Here is a 15,099-nt window from a genome sequence, read left to right on the forward strand (position 1 = left end):
GATTCTATTAAAATCACCAGTTTATTCTGTTCATCAGATTATTTATTCACTTGATTTTTAGATTCCCTTGTTGATAGATGTGTATTTGTTGTTCATAATTTGTATCTTTACCTTTTTCTTCTTCTTCCTCTTCTTAAAGGATACCTTTCAGCATTTCATATAATACTGGTTTGGTGGTGATGAACTCCTTTAGCTTTTCCTTATCTGTGAAGCTCGTTATCTGACCTTCAATTCTGAATGATAGCTTTGGTGGATAAAGTAATCTTGGTTGTAGGTTCTTGGTATTCATCACTTTGAATATTTCTTGCCACTCCCTTCTGGCCTGCAAAGTTTCTGTTGAGAAATCAGCTGACAGTCGTATGGGTAGTCCCTTGTAGGTAACTGAGTTTCTTTCTCTTGCTGCTTTTAAGATTCTCTCTTTGTCTTTTGCTCTTGGCATTTTAATTATGATGTGTCTTGGTGTGATCCTCTTTGGATTCCTTTAGTTTGGGGTTCTCTGCACTTCCTGGACTTGTAAGTCTATTTCTTTCACCAGGTAGGGGAAGTTTTCTGTCATTATTTCTTCAAATAGGTTTTCAATATCTTGCTCTCTCTCTTCTTCTGGCACCCCTATAATTCGGATGTTGGTATGCTGGAAGCTGTCCCAGAGGCTCCTTACACTATCTTCGTATTTTTGGATTCTTTTTTCATTTTGCTTTTATGGTTGGGTGTTACTTGCTTCTTCGTGTTTCAAATCTTTGACTTGATTCTTGTGATCCTCTAGTCTGCTGTTGGGAGTCTGTATAATATTCTTTATTTCAGTCAGTGTATGCTTAATTTCTAATTGGTCCTTTATCACAGCCTCGAGGGTCTCACTAGATTTCTTGAGGGTCTCATTAAGTTTATCGGCGATTTCTAGAAAATTCTTGAAAAACCTTAAAAGTGTGGTTTTGAATTCTATATCCAGTAGTTTGCTTTCCTCCATTTCTGTCATTTGTGTCCTGTTTCTTTGTCTCCGCATTTTTTTATGCTTCGCTGTGTTGATAGGGTGGCTTTGTGTGCTAGGTGTCCTATAGGGCCCAGTGGCTCAGCCTCCCCAATTACCTGAGGTGCAGTTTGTTAGGTAATTATCAGATTGCAAAGGGCCAGGCCTTTCATATGCAAAAACCTCCGTGCACGGCTTGGCCTGGGCGGGGTCCCAGGGGATCAACAGGGCAGAGTGAGCAGTTGTGGCTGCTCTCAGTCCTGCCCTCAGAGTCCCCACTTCTCAGTGTCCTAGCAATCACTGCAATCACCTCCGAGAGAAAGCTGCCCTCGAGTTCCAACCGATGCCAGACAGTCCAGTTTCTCCCGTATGAGTCTGGGTCCCCAGAGACTCGCCCGGAACTGAAGCTCAGAGCTTGAGACTCCCTACTGATTGAAAAAGACAACCGTGTCCTCAGCCGCCAGCCCTCCCTGCATGCGCATCCGTACCTTACTTCCGCACCGCACCTCCTCTGAGTCTCGGTATGCTTTTCCTTCCAGTTGTAGAATTTCAACTCAGCCAGCCTTCCTGTGGTTCTGGATGATGTCCGTTCCGTCTTTTAGTTGTATTTTTGAAGTGGTTGTGCGAGGTAGCAATCTCCGGTGTTTACCTATGTCGCCATCTTGGTTTTTTCTAAGCTCCTTTCTTGATAGCAGTGTTCCTCTTTCTCATTACCTTTGAAATATCTCATCAGTGCTTTGGAAGATAGTTTAGTTCTTTTAAACATTGTTTAGAGCCTCATGCTTATCATGATCAGAGAACTTAAATAAAGGTTAAAATATATTTCTTGGTGAAAGTGATTTAGTTTTAGTTCTCATAGGGGCTGTACTTTAATTTAGATTTTATTATATACAGTCGGTTCAATAAGCTTATCTTTTACAGTACTGAATACCTAGACTTTTAAAAATTTTCAAAGTGATACACTGAAAATATTAGTTTGGTCTGTTCAGTTTATTGCCCCTTATCAGTAGCATATCATTTTGATAAGGGTCAGTCTACCATTATACTTTCGTACCATTTTTCAGACTATAGAATAATATCTTCTGTAAGTTCTGAGATATTAGCACCAAGGATGTAGGCTATAAAATTTTTATGTTGGTGTTTCTAGTGTTCCTGCTTGGCATCATTGACTAGATAGAGAGAAAAATGCAAATAATAGATTAGGAGGCAATTTCCTGATTCCTTTTATACCAGTAGTTATTGTTGGTTGGAGTATCCAAAAAAGTCCTGTGTAGTGCTTTCATTCTGTGATTTTTAAGAAATGTGTCAGAGAACTGCTATATCTTATTCTTTTATGATTTCCCTTCTGTCTGTTAATCAGGAATCCCTGGGTAGCTTGGACATGTAATATGCTCCCATAATACCACTGCTGCTATTGATCGACAGTCATCCTTTTAAGGCAGCTTTACTTAAATTGGGTCTCAGTTTTAGGACATGATTTGACCTATGAAGCATTAAAATCATGTGTTAAGTCATGACAAGGTGTCACTTTACTATCGTTTCCTGTCATTCACTCAACCTTTAACTCATTCAACACATACTTTTGTAGTTCCCTCAATGTGCCAGACACCATGTTTTGTACTATGCATATAGTGAAGAACTAAACAAAGCATACAGATGGAGCACATGAATGTACTTAGGTTTATAATGTTAAAAGAACATACATAATGCTGTGTTCCTTTGGTAAAACTCAAAATGTGAATAGTGTTTTCATAGGTATTCATTTAACACAGATCTCATTTCGTGACTTGGGAGGTCATTCTGAATTCTGTACATGTACAAAGCTTGTGGGATAAATTGGATTTTGGTTCTTTATCTTTTTAAAAAATATATATATATTATTGATTTTTTACAGAGGGGAAGGGAAAGGGATAGAGAGTTAGAAACATTGATGAGAGAGAAACATCGATCAGCTGCCTCCTGCACACCCCCTACTGGGGATGTGCCCGCAACCAAGGTACATGCCCTTGAGCCTAATCGAACCTGGGATCCCTCAGTCTGCAGGCCGACACTCTATCCACTGAGGCAAACCCATTAAGGCTTGGTTCTTTATCTTTACATAACATGTCACCTTCTTTTTTTAATGTGTTTTCTATATGATCATTGTATACTTTCTCTCTGTTGACATCTGTAAGTATATTTTAAATTATTCTCTTATCCATTACTTTATTTACAGATTTACCAAATACCGACTGTTTACTAAGTATTGTGTTAGGCACTGAGGATACAATGTGAAAGAGGGCAATTGACTTCTCTCTGCTCTTATAAAGTACTTTCTGAGGGAGGAGAGAGATACTAAATACAGTTTGATGGAAATAATTACAGAACATGATAAGCACTAGGAGGAAATAGATTGCTTTAACATAAAGGTGGGAAAAGGTGGGTGAGCAGGGCGGCCTTTCTGAGGGAATGACACTCACTGACACCCAAATGATAAGAAGATTCAGACATACAAACACCGGGGTAAATGCAAAGGTCTTTGAAGAGTTTGGTAAATCATGGAAACTGAGAGGAGGCTAGTGTAATTGGGGGGTGGGAGAGAGAAGCAAGCAGTATGTGGTGATGTAGAAAAGTAGGCCAGAACTGGACTCCCGGGACCCCTGACTATCTTAAAAAGCTTACATTTTATTTTAAATTCAATAGGAAGCCTTTAAAGGCTTCAGGAAGGATGTGATGTGGTCCTTTATGTTTTAAAAAACTCATTCTTGCCTTGGCCAGTGTGGCTCAGTTGGTTGAGCATCAAACTGTGCACTGCGAGGTTACAGGTTCTATTTCCAGTCAGGGCACATGCCCAGGTTGCAGGTTTGGTCCCTGCTTGGGGTGCATACGGTAGGCATCTGATCAATGTTTCTCTCTCACATTGATGTTTCTCTCCCTCTCCCTTCCTCTCTCTCAAAATAAATAAAAAGTTTACAAATTAAAAATAAAATAAAAGCTCACTCAGTCTGCTATATGCAAAATGGATTGGATGTGGGCATGAGGACAGGCAAAGACATCTGTTATGACTGGAAGGGATTACTGTTATCAACTAGGCTTAACATCTGGAGCATTGCGAACCTTCAGTCATATTTAAAGACCTCTGCAGATTTTCACAGTGAAATATCTAGTTATGTCTTCTCTGCAGTCAATTAAAGCTCTTCATGATAGAATGTTGGACTATTATACCTAATTTGCTTGTATTCACTTTTCTGAGCCTTTTATAAACCAGGTCTTATCACATTTGCCCTTGGCAGTTTTCTTTTCTTTCAAACCTATTTTCTTTAGTTGTCAATATCAGAATTGTGTCTCACCAGGGTTCCTCATAGGTCCTGGATATATTCTTGCCCTAGTCCTACATTACATTTTCTTTTTGAAACCATAATATAAGGATTGACTACATGCTTGATCAACTTTCATCTATCACTTCTCCTAAGATATTTAGTAATTCATTTAGCAAATAAGTCTTTCAAAGGTAGGTACATGACTTCTCTTTCCATATGTATGTACTATGATATTCTATACTCATATCCATTTTATTTTAATCATGTAGACAAATTACCTTCATAATTTTAATTCTAGCTTTTTAAATATTGGTTTTACTTTTCATCTTGGTTCCATTTGCAAAGTTCATTAATCATTATCTTGGCCATTCATGGATATATCCTTAGAGAATGCCATCATCAGATCCCGATGCCTAACATGGATATATAACAAATAATCTGTCTGCACACCTACATAACTAATAGTTATTATAATCTATGCATGAATTATCCAATACAGTAGCCACCAGCCATGCATGATCATATAGCTTAAATAAAATTAATTTTAAAAAATTTAAAATTTGGTTCCTCATTCACATACACTAACCACATTTCAAGTGATTAAGTGCCATATGTGATCACTGGCAACAGTATTGAACAAGGCACATATATAACATTTCTATTATTTAGATTTCTATTAGACAGTGCTGGCCTACACTGTACGGTTTCCTATTACATGGGATGATGTTTAAAACTCTGCAAATAAAGACTTTTTTACTTTAACCATACAGGATAGCCACTCTGTCCTAAACTGTGTGAACTTTTATAATCTGAAATCATTCTGGAAATGAAATGATAGAACTTGCTTACTCAATTGTTTCTATATAGTCCAAGTATATTTGCTAAAGTCATTATGTCAAGTGTTTGGAAAGGTATTTGTTTCAGTCAATAAAAAGAGTTTGGGTTGCAGGTTCCATGTCTCTATCCACAAGAGCCAGGAAATAACTTTATATTATACTCATTAGATAAGTTCTTTGGAAAATTGCTTTGGTTATTGCTCCATAGTAAATGCTATAAAATATTTAGTCTGGGATTTACTCACATCCAGAGAATGTTGGCAATACCAGCATTGTTGACACTCCTTTAATTGGAACAAAGTGGGACTATAATAACCAAAGAGTGACTCAGAAATATATCCTTATCTAAATCCTTGAGCGTCTTCATTAGTCTTAGGAAATAGAAAAACATTTGTACTGGAACAAAGACTTTTGACATAGATTATTGTTGAGTTTCTTGTCATCTTGAGTTTCAAAAAAATAAGGGTAGCTTTTCTCTTTATAAATACAGTGCATAAAGGCGATGTATACAATGAAGAAAAGTAGGAAAGCGAGATTGATGCCATTAGATTTTTCATCATTATACTCCTATCTGATATGTGAATTTAACTAACACAGATACACCTGTTTCAAGTATAGGACTTCATAATGTAATTTCTTTTTTTAATTTAATTTTATTGTTTAAAATATTACAAATAGTACAGATGTCTCCTTTCCCATTGACCTTCCCCCTATAATGTAATTTCTTAACTAATGCTAAATGTTCTTCATAAATTTTTATATAGTACTATTACATACTTAAGATACATTTGAGTATGAAATAAGACATAGATTTCTCATACCAAGACTGTTTGTTTCTTCCTTGCTTATTTCTATGCTGTGTTCCTTTCCAAATTATTTTACTCACATTTCTTTTTTTTTTAAATATATTTTTATTGATTTTTTACAGAGAGGAAGGGAGAGAGATAGAGAGTCAGAAACACCGATGAGAGAGAAACATCGATCAGCCGCCTCCTGCACATCCCCCACCGGGGATGTGCCCGCAACCCAGGCACATGCCCTTGACCGGAATCGAACCTGGGACCCTTCAGTCTGCAGGCCGACGCTCTATCCACTGAGCCAAACCAGTTTCGGCCACATTTCTTGTGGGATTTTTTTTTCTATTTGAATTTTTGGTTTAGTTATTATTGAGCAAATTGTATCATTTCAGTCATTTCTAGTATTACAGTTGTGGGGGCATCAACTGAAGATTGTTTCTCCACAAGTTGAAGAGACTACAAAGTCAAATTGATATAGAACAGATCATTTACATATCAAAGGAAGTAAAAAACAACAACACATAGTTGTTAAAATTTTGTTTTGTTTAGTTATGGCAGAAAACATTTGTCCATCAGCCAAAAGTTTCCACCTGAGAAAGCCCAAATAGTACAGATAGTGTATGTTTTATCTAGTGATGTATGTTTTATCTAGTTTTATTTAGTGAATGCACCTTATCTTTATTCATAAACTGTGAGTTTTTATACTGTTGAGACTTTTAACTGATTTTCATAAATAATAATCTCATCTCTTCCAATAATTAATTGGTCTCATAGAGATTAGCTCCTCATAATCATTGCATGACAAATGAAATTATTTACCTGATTATAAATAACCAGATAAATTATCCGCAAGCAGGCTGAGATTAGTCTCTTTATAAGAAACAAAGTTTATTTAAAACATTAAGTTATGATCTTATCTCTCCTATGAGGTGATGAATACTTCCTGTTGAATGAAGAAAAAAATGACAAAGCATTTAATTCAGTGAAATTTAAACCCCATTAACTTACTACAAATAATGCAAAGAAAGTAAAAATGTAATTGTGTGTGTTTTGATGTTGGTCATGGTGGAATTAGAGGTGGGTTTTGGGAAGAACAGGTAAAGATGGTGGGGAAAAAAAATCAACTGTGTATTGATTGTTCCATTGCAGGTGGCTGTTTATTTGGCTGTGTTGTGGATAGTTCAAGAGTGAGTATTCCGTGTCCTATTGTGGATTGTATTTTGTTACTATTGATTATTTGGGACTTATTAAGTATTGTAATATCCACTGTGCTTCATTTCCCTACAATATCACAGAAGTGAAAAATGGAATTATTTTTTTAAAATTGTGAGCATGTGCAGATCCTGCAGCTTTTCACCAATTTCTGAAGAATTCAGTTGTGTTCAGTTTCCATGAAACACAAGGAAAATATTTAAAACATTATATATAAGAATTTTCTCTGAGTACTTAATAAGAATCCATTTTATCTATTTCAATGGTGAAAAAGTTTAATCTACTTTCTTGCAATAGTAAATTCTTGAGATTAAAGTCATAAACTCTGCTAATGAATATTCATGTTTCTTTCTACTCAACTTCTGTTTCCTTTGCACATAGTATTGGAAATTCAATGAGAGGTTTTGTTGCTGAGTAACAATTTCCCTTTTCTTTACAGCACACCCCCTCCAGACAAAGGGAATAGTTCTGCAAGTACAAATAACAGCTACCTTCCAGTGATCTTCACCAGAACCAGCGCATTTTATATTTTTTACATTTATGTGGGAGTAGCCGACAGTTTGCTTGCTCTGGGATTCTTCCGAGGTTTACCACTAGTGCACTCTCTAATCACAGTGTCGAAAATTTTACACCACAAAATGTTACATTCTGTTCTTCATGCGCCTATGTCAACCCTCAACACGTTGAAAGCAGGTACCTGAGTAGGTTTACAAACTGAAGCTGCTGGTCCACCGTCAAAAGGGCCTGTGATTTAGTTGGTTTTCTAGCGGTAGTGTTGGCTTTGCACAGAGCCATCTGAACTTTGTCGAGCTTCCTTACGACAGGCACGTACATTTCCCAGATACTATATGTAGACTGTCAGGTATTGTTGCTCTTCACATTTCTGTATCAGTTCATTGGAGTAGCTCAGTTTGTTAAAAATTGATGTTGATGGCATTGCAATAGAACAGCAGGTCTTTCGGCGTCCGTTGTTCTTTATTCAGATGTTTGGCCTAACCCTTTCAAGGCATCTTGCTGCCAGTGTTCAGTATTGTTGAAGAGAGTAGAAGATTTGAAGCAATCAAGGAAAACATAGAATTCTTTTACAGATAAAATTTTTTGGTGGAATAAAATAATCTAGTTTCCTGTAGCTGTTCAAAGTTGATCACAAATTTGTTTCAGGTGTGTTTTTTTGTCCTTCTTTTTTTGGGGGGTGGGGGTGGGGGGGTGGCTGGGTAAGGTTGGTGGTGGTTGAAATCCTAAATGTATTTTTTTTAATGGAACACTTCACTAATTTGCGTGTCATCTTTGCCAAGGGGCCATGCTAATCTTCTCTGTATTGTTCCAATTTTAGTATATGTGCTGCCAAAGTGAGCACACCAAATGTATTTTTTAAATATTTTTTTATACCATCATAGAGGTTGGTAAAAGGTTAGAAGCTTTCAGTTATAAGTAAGGCCTGAGAATTTAATGTATAATATGTGACTATAATTGCTAACACCATATTATACAATTGAAATTTGCTAAGAGAGTGAAACTTAAATGTTCTCACCAAAAGAAAGAAAGAAAGGGAGGGAGGGAGGGAGGGAGGGAGGGAGGGAGGGAGGAAGGAAGGAAGGAAGGAAGGAAGGAAGGAAGGAAGGAAGGAAGGAAGGAAGGAAGGAAGGGAGGGAGGGAGGGAGGGAGGGAGGGAGGGAGGGAGGGAGGGAGGGAGGGAGGGAGAGAGACAGACAGGTATTGAGCAAAAACAAAAAAAAATGTGAGAGAGAACTCATGGACATGAGCAACAGTGTGGTGATTGTGGAAGGGGAGGAGGTGGAGGTGGAAAGGGGCATAGAAGACATAAATGGTAATGGGAAAAAGAAAATAAATTTTAAAAAATGTAGATATGAGAGGTGATGGGTATGTTAACTCAATGGGAGGAATCCTTTTACAACGTGTACATGTATCAGATCATCACGTTGCACACTTTAAATACCTTATAATTTTATTTGTCAATTGTACCTTAATAAAAATAAAATCACAAAAAGTAAGAGCAGTGAAATAAAGGGACCAAAGATTTTTAAAAAACCCAGAAACTAAGTGCAATAAGGTATGTTGAAAGTAATCAATTCCATTAATTCTCATTTAGCCAAATTGCCATTTAGAGTTTAATAAGGACTTCCCCAAGTTTTATCCTTACAGCAGTCTGCTGAGTACTTACTTTGTGTGGCACTGAGCCAGGGGTTGGTAGGAAAAGATCAATGGGGCACAGTACCTGCCCTGGAAGAATTCACAGACAAAGGGAGAGGAGGTAGACACAGAAGCATTTGATTATAAAGGAAAGAATAACTTCCAGGATTGAAGATTTTAGAGTGATTTGTATCTATGAATCTCAAGATAAGAAATATCAATCTATTTTTTACTGGTTAACAAAATTCCAGTGTTAGTGTGCAGGAAGATCTTTATATTTATTCTGAAGTCCTTGTGCGTCACTAAAGCCTTGCCTCATTTGGATATACTCATCACCACCACATGTTTTATTTATTTATCTATTTTTAACTCTTTATTGTTTGAAGTATTACATATAGTATTACATATATCTCCTTCCCCCCCCCCCATTGACCTCTCCCTGGCCACCCCCACCCCCCAGCACTTGCCCTCACCCCCTAGTGTCTTTGTCCATTGGTTATGCTTATATGCATGAATACAAGTCCTTTTGTTGATCTCTTACCCAATCCCCCACATTCCCTCTGAAGTTTGATGGTCTGTTTGATGCTTCTATGTCTCTGGCTCTATTTTTGTTCATCAGTTTATGTTATTCATTAAATTGCACAAATGAGTGAGATCATGCCTTACTTTGCTTGGCATAATGCTCTAATGCTCTCCATGTCCATCCATGCTGTTGCAAATGATAAGGGTTCTTTCTTTTTTACAGCAGCATAGTATTCCATTGTGTAGATGTACTACGGTTTTTTAATCCCCTCATCTGCAGATGGGCACTTAGGCTGTTTCTAAATTTTAGCTATTATAAATTGTGCTGCTATGAACATAGGGGTACCTATATCCTTTCTGGTTCGTATTTCTGTTTTCTTGGGATATATTCCTAGAAGTGGGATTACTGGGTCAAATGGGAGTTCCATTTTTAATTTTTTGAAGAAACTTCATACCAGTCTGCATTCCCACCAGCAATGTACAAGGGTTCCTTTTTCTCCACATCCTCACCAGCACTTGTCATTTGTTGATGTGTTGATGATAGCCATTCTGACAGGTGTTAGATGGTACATTATTGTTTTGATTTGCATCTCTTAGATGATTAGTGACTTTGAGCATGTTTTCATGTGTCTTTTGGCTTTCTGTATGTCCACTTTGGAAAAGTGTCTATTTATGTCCTTTGCCAATTTTTTGATTGGATTGTTTAACTTCCTTTTGTTAAGATGTATGAGTTCCCTATAAATTTTGGAGATTAGGCCCTTATCGGATATAATATTGGCAAGTATGTTCTCCCATGAAGTGGGCATTCTTGTTGTTTTGTTGATGGTTTCTTTTGCTTTGCAGAAACTTTTTATTTTAATGTAGTCCCATTTGTTTATTTTTTCCTTAGGTTTCATTGCCCTAGGAGCTGTGTCTGTAAAGATATTGCTACGACATATGTCTGATATTTTGCTGCCTATGGATTTTTCTAAGATTTTTATGGTTTCCCAACTTATGTTTAAGTCCTTTATCCATTTTGAGTCTATTTTTTGTTGATGGTGTAAGTTGGTGGCCTAGTTTCATTTTTTGCATGTATCTGTCCAATTTTTCCAACACCATTTATTGAAGAGACTGTCTTGACTCCATTGTATGCTCTTGCCTCCTTTGTTAAATATTAATTGAGCATAATAGCTTGGGTCGATTTCTGGGTTCTCTGTTCTGTTCCATTGGTCTATATGTCTGTTCTTGTGACAGTACCAGACAGTTTTGAGAACCGTGACTTGGTAATATAGCTTGATATCTGGTATTGTGATCTCTCCAACTTTGTTTTTCTTTCTCAAGATTGCTGTGGCTATTCAGGGTCTTTTTTTAATCCATATGAATTTTTGGAGAGTTTGTTCTAGGTCTGTGAAATATGCTGTTGGTATTTTAATGGGGATTGCATTAAATCTATAGATTGCTTTGATGTTTATTCTACCAATCCATGAATATGGTATATTCTTCCATTTGTTTATGTCTTCCTCTAGCTCTTTTTTCAATGTCCTATAGTTTTCTGAGTACAGGTCATTTAACCTCCTTAATTGAGTTTATCCCTAGGTATCTTAGGTTTTTTTTGTGTGTGCAATGGTAAATGGGATTGTTTTTGTTGTTTTCCTTTCTGTGAGTTCATTAATGGTGTATAAAAAAGCCATCAATTTCTGGGTGTTAATTTTGCATCCTGCTACATTGCCTAATTCATTTATTAAATCTTATAGTTTTTTTATGGAGTCTTTAGGGTTTTCTATGCACAATATCATGTCATCTGCGAAGAATGACAGTTTTCTTCTTCTTTTCCAATTTGGATGCCTTTTATTTATTTTTCTTGTCTGATCACTATGGCTAACACTTCCAGTACTATGTCAAACAGGAGTGGTGAGAGTGGGCATCCTTGTCTTATTCCTGTTCTTAGGGGAAATGATTTTAGTTTTTGCCCATTGAGTATAATGTTGGCTGTAGGGTTGTCATATAAGGCTTTTATTATGTTGAGATATGATCCCTCCATTCCCATGTTTTAGAGCTAAGAAATTTTATACCTAAAAGGAATGTTAGATTCCCTTGATTTAACGATTTTATTTTTTATGGAAAAACTGAGACCCAGAGAAGATAGAGGATTTGTCCAAGTTGCCAACAGCTATAAACAGGCAATGAGAGGTACTGGAAAGAACATGGGAATTGTTTGAGTCCTAGATTGTCACCATAAGAGTGATGATTATAGGCAAGTTACTCTTCTGAGCCTGAGCCTTGCTTTTGCATCTGTAAATGGGGACCTCAGAGGATCCTTGTGAGAATAAAACAGGCAATCTTCTTGCCTGTTACATAGCCAACATGCAATAAAGGTCAGTTCCCTGTTCGTTCTGAGGGGCCCTATTCCCACAGGGGGTGCACTTTCCATTCCCCTCGTTATGTTTCAGAGCTCCTCATTCCCTTAAACACTACACATAGTGGTTAAGAACCTTCTTTCTTTCATATTTAAATGGTTACCATCCTTTTCATTTTCTCATTCATCTTATTTTCCAAACTTTAATCTGCTAGTAAAATAATTCTGAATCATCTCTGTTTTTGCATTTTTCCTTATGCTCATGAGAACTGAAATAGTAAGAATCTTCTCTCTTTCATAATTAAATCATTACTATTCATTTCATTTAATCATTCATTCATCTTATTTTCCAAAGTTTAATCTGCTTTGTAGAATGATTCTGAAAAATCTGTTTTTTGCATTTTCCCCTTATGCTCATGAGAACTGAAATAGCAAGAAGACCTTAACATCTAGATGTTCTTTACCCACCCCTACCCACACCCCAAATTTCAGTATGAAAGGATGATGCTTTATTTTTTAAAAACATTGCTGTTACTGAGTTTCTCAGTATGTTACCTACATATTTTCTGCTATAATCAGCAGCAAACAATACTTCCTTGCCTTTATCAATAATATTTAAATCAATAAATATGCATTAAATAATTCCTACATATAAGGCTTTTGGATGAGGGTTATGCATAATGAAAAATAAATGTGGCGAGGTCCCATTGACCTTTAGCAATTTACAGTCTAGAAACAGAGATAAGACATTTAATACAAGCAACTATGATATAAGACATGGGTGTCGTATATAATAAAATGCTAATATGTAAATTGATCAAAAAGTGGAGCGACCCGTAGCTGTGACATGCACTGACCACCAGGGCAGACACTCAACATAGGAGCTGCCCCCAGAGATCAGTGCACTCCCACAGGATGAGCACCACTCAGGCAGGAGCTCGGCTCATGGCTGGCAAGTGCAGTGGCAGTGGCGGGAGCCTCTCCGCCTCTGAGGCAGTGCTAAGGAACAGCAAGCACAGTGGTAAGGAGCAAGGGCTCCCAGACTGTGGGAGGGATGTCCAACTGCCGGCTTAGGCCCGCTCTCTGCAGAGTGGGGTTAAGCCGGCAGGCGGACATCCTCTGAGGGGTCCCGGAATGTGAGAAGGCACAGGCCATGCTGAGGGACTCCTCTGAGTGCACGAATTTCGTGCACTGGGCTTCTAGTAGTCATTATAACAGAGGTGCTGACAAGATATAGTAAAGGTATTAAGTGTGTCCAGAGGAGGTGCTGGTGCAAACATTGATGTTTCTTTGTAAGAGAGGCATTGAATTGGCCCAGGAGGGATAGGAGACATAGATTTGACGAAGATAAGAGGAAATGGTTTTCAGGCAGAAGGAACCTCATAGCAAAGTCAGGGAGGTAAGAGAGTGTTGAGTGTATTTAAAGAATAAACCAAGCCCTAGTCGGTTTGGCTCAGTGGACACATCATCAGTCTGGGGAATGAAGGGTCCTGGGTTTGATTCTGGTCAGGGTTACATGCCCAGGTTGTGGGCCAGATCCCCAGTCAGGGGCATGCAGGAGGCAGCCGGTCAATGATTCTCTCTCATCATTGATGTTTTTATCTCTCTCTCCCTCTCCCTTCCTCTCTGAAATCAATAAAAATATATTTTTTTTAAAAAAGAAGAAACCAAGAAAGGGATTTAGTTATAAAATTAGTCACGAGAGAATAAAGTACAGCATAGAGAATAAAGTCAATAATATTGTAATAACTATGATGCCAGGTGGGTACTAGACTTATTAGGGTGATCACTTTGTAAGATATATAAATATCTAGTCACTCTTTTGTACCTGAAACATATATTCTATGCCAACTATAATTAAAACATAAAGTTTGAAAAAGAATCAAACAATTTGGCTGAAACAGAATGTTTGAGTAGAGAAGGCTTGTATTAACTAAGGGGTTTAAGGCCAAATCATAGACAGCATTAAATATTAAACTACGAATTTTGGACTTTATCCTGCAGTTGGTGGGGATGGTGGTGAATGATAAGATTCACTATCACTTTGTTTGTACAACATTATGTTATGAATTTCACTAAGCCTAGACAATGAATTCCTCAAGGACACGGAACACAGCTTTTTCACCTGTGTCACCTCAGTGCCTTGCATTGTGTCTGATGCATAGTAGACGCCTCATATATAATTCTTTTCTACTTAAGGAAGAAATTACCAGACTTATATATATGAGTCTGGACTTTAGAAAACAGGCTGAAGCTTAGAATGCCAGTGAAGAGGGTAAAAGGGAGAACATGGCTGAGGACGTACATGTGGTGTAGGTTCTGGAGAAGCCACGGGTTCTTCAGAGGTGAGTCAAAAAGTGGAGGAAGATAGAGAAGGAGAGCGACAGGGTGTGACTACAGGTGTAAGTGAATGATGAGAACATAGCCAGGCTGGCAAGTGTGAGATTGTAATAGGATGAGTACCCATTCCTGTCATAATTTGTGGTAAGGGCTCTATTAAAGACATTAATTTTGGCCTGAACCTTATAGCAATCTGTATTTTATAAAGGTTTAAAAGTGGGAGACAATAACTTGAACACAGTTACTTAGAACCTTTGTAGAACACTAAATTTTTCTACGTCCCTATTTGATTACATAAGTCTTATTTGAGTTCTGAATGCTTCCGCTATGATCCAGATTTATAAAATATTAATGTATTTTTAAGATTACTGGTTTTTGAGGAATTTATCTTCTTTTATATTACAGGTGGAATTCTTAATAGATTTTCCAAAGATATAGCAATTTTGGATGATCTTCTGCCTCTTACCATATTTGACTTCATCCAGGTTTGTCTTTGTAAAATAAGTATGATTGTCTTTGCATTTGTCATGCTTTTAAAAATAATTATAAAAAAGAAGTAAATGAGATTTTGCTTATTTTTCATTGGCTTGAGAGTTGAAGTCCTATCTATTGTATGAATTTTATCAATATCAAAAGTCTTCAA

General features: G+C 37.2%; 1 protein-coding gene and 1 non-coding gene across 10 annotated transcripts in view; one reads left to right on the forward strand and one right to left on the reverse strand.

Moving 5' to 3' along the window:
* CFTR (CF transmembrane conductance regulator) overlaps positions 1-15,099 on the forward strand; it is a 197,365-nt gene that overhangs the window by 116,836 nt on the left and 65,430 nt on the right. For all 9 annotated transcript variants that reach the window (XM_059711630.1, XM_059711634.1, XM_059711632.1 and 6 more), the window contains 3 exons: positions 7,046-7,083; positions 7,548-7,801; positions 14,862-14,941. In XM_059711630.1, the coding sequence (XP_059567613.1) occupies positions 7,046-7,083; positions 7,548-7,801; positions 14,862-14,941 (372 nt within the window). The remainder of the gene's footprint in view (positions 1-7,045; positions 7,084-7,547; positions 7,802-14,861; positions 14,942-15,099) is intronic.
* Positions 8,359-8,465, reverse strand: LOC132211557 (U6 spliceosomal RNA). Its single transcript, XR_009447473.1, has one exon. It is a non-coding gene; the product is annotated as a U6 spliceosomal RNA (small nuclear RNA).

Source organism: Myotis daubentonii, chromosome 10 (assembly GCF_963259705.1).
Source record: "Myotis daubentonii chromosome 10, mMyoDau2.1, whole genome shotgun sequence".
In the NCBI taxonomy this organism is placed as follows: Eukaryota; Metazoa; Chordata; class Mammalia; order Chiroptera; family Vespertilionidae; genus Myotis; species Myotis daubentonii.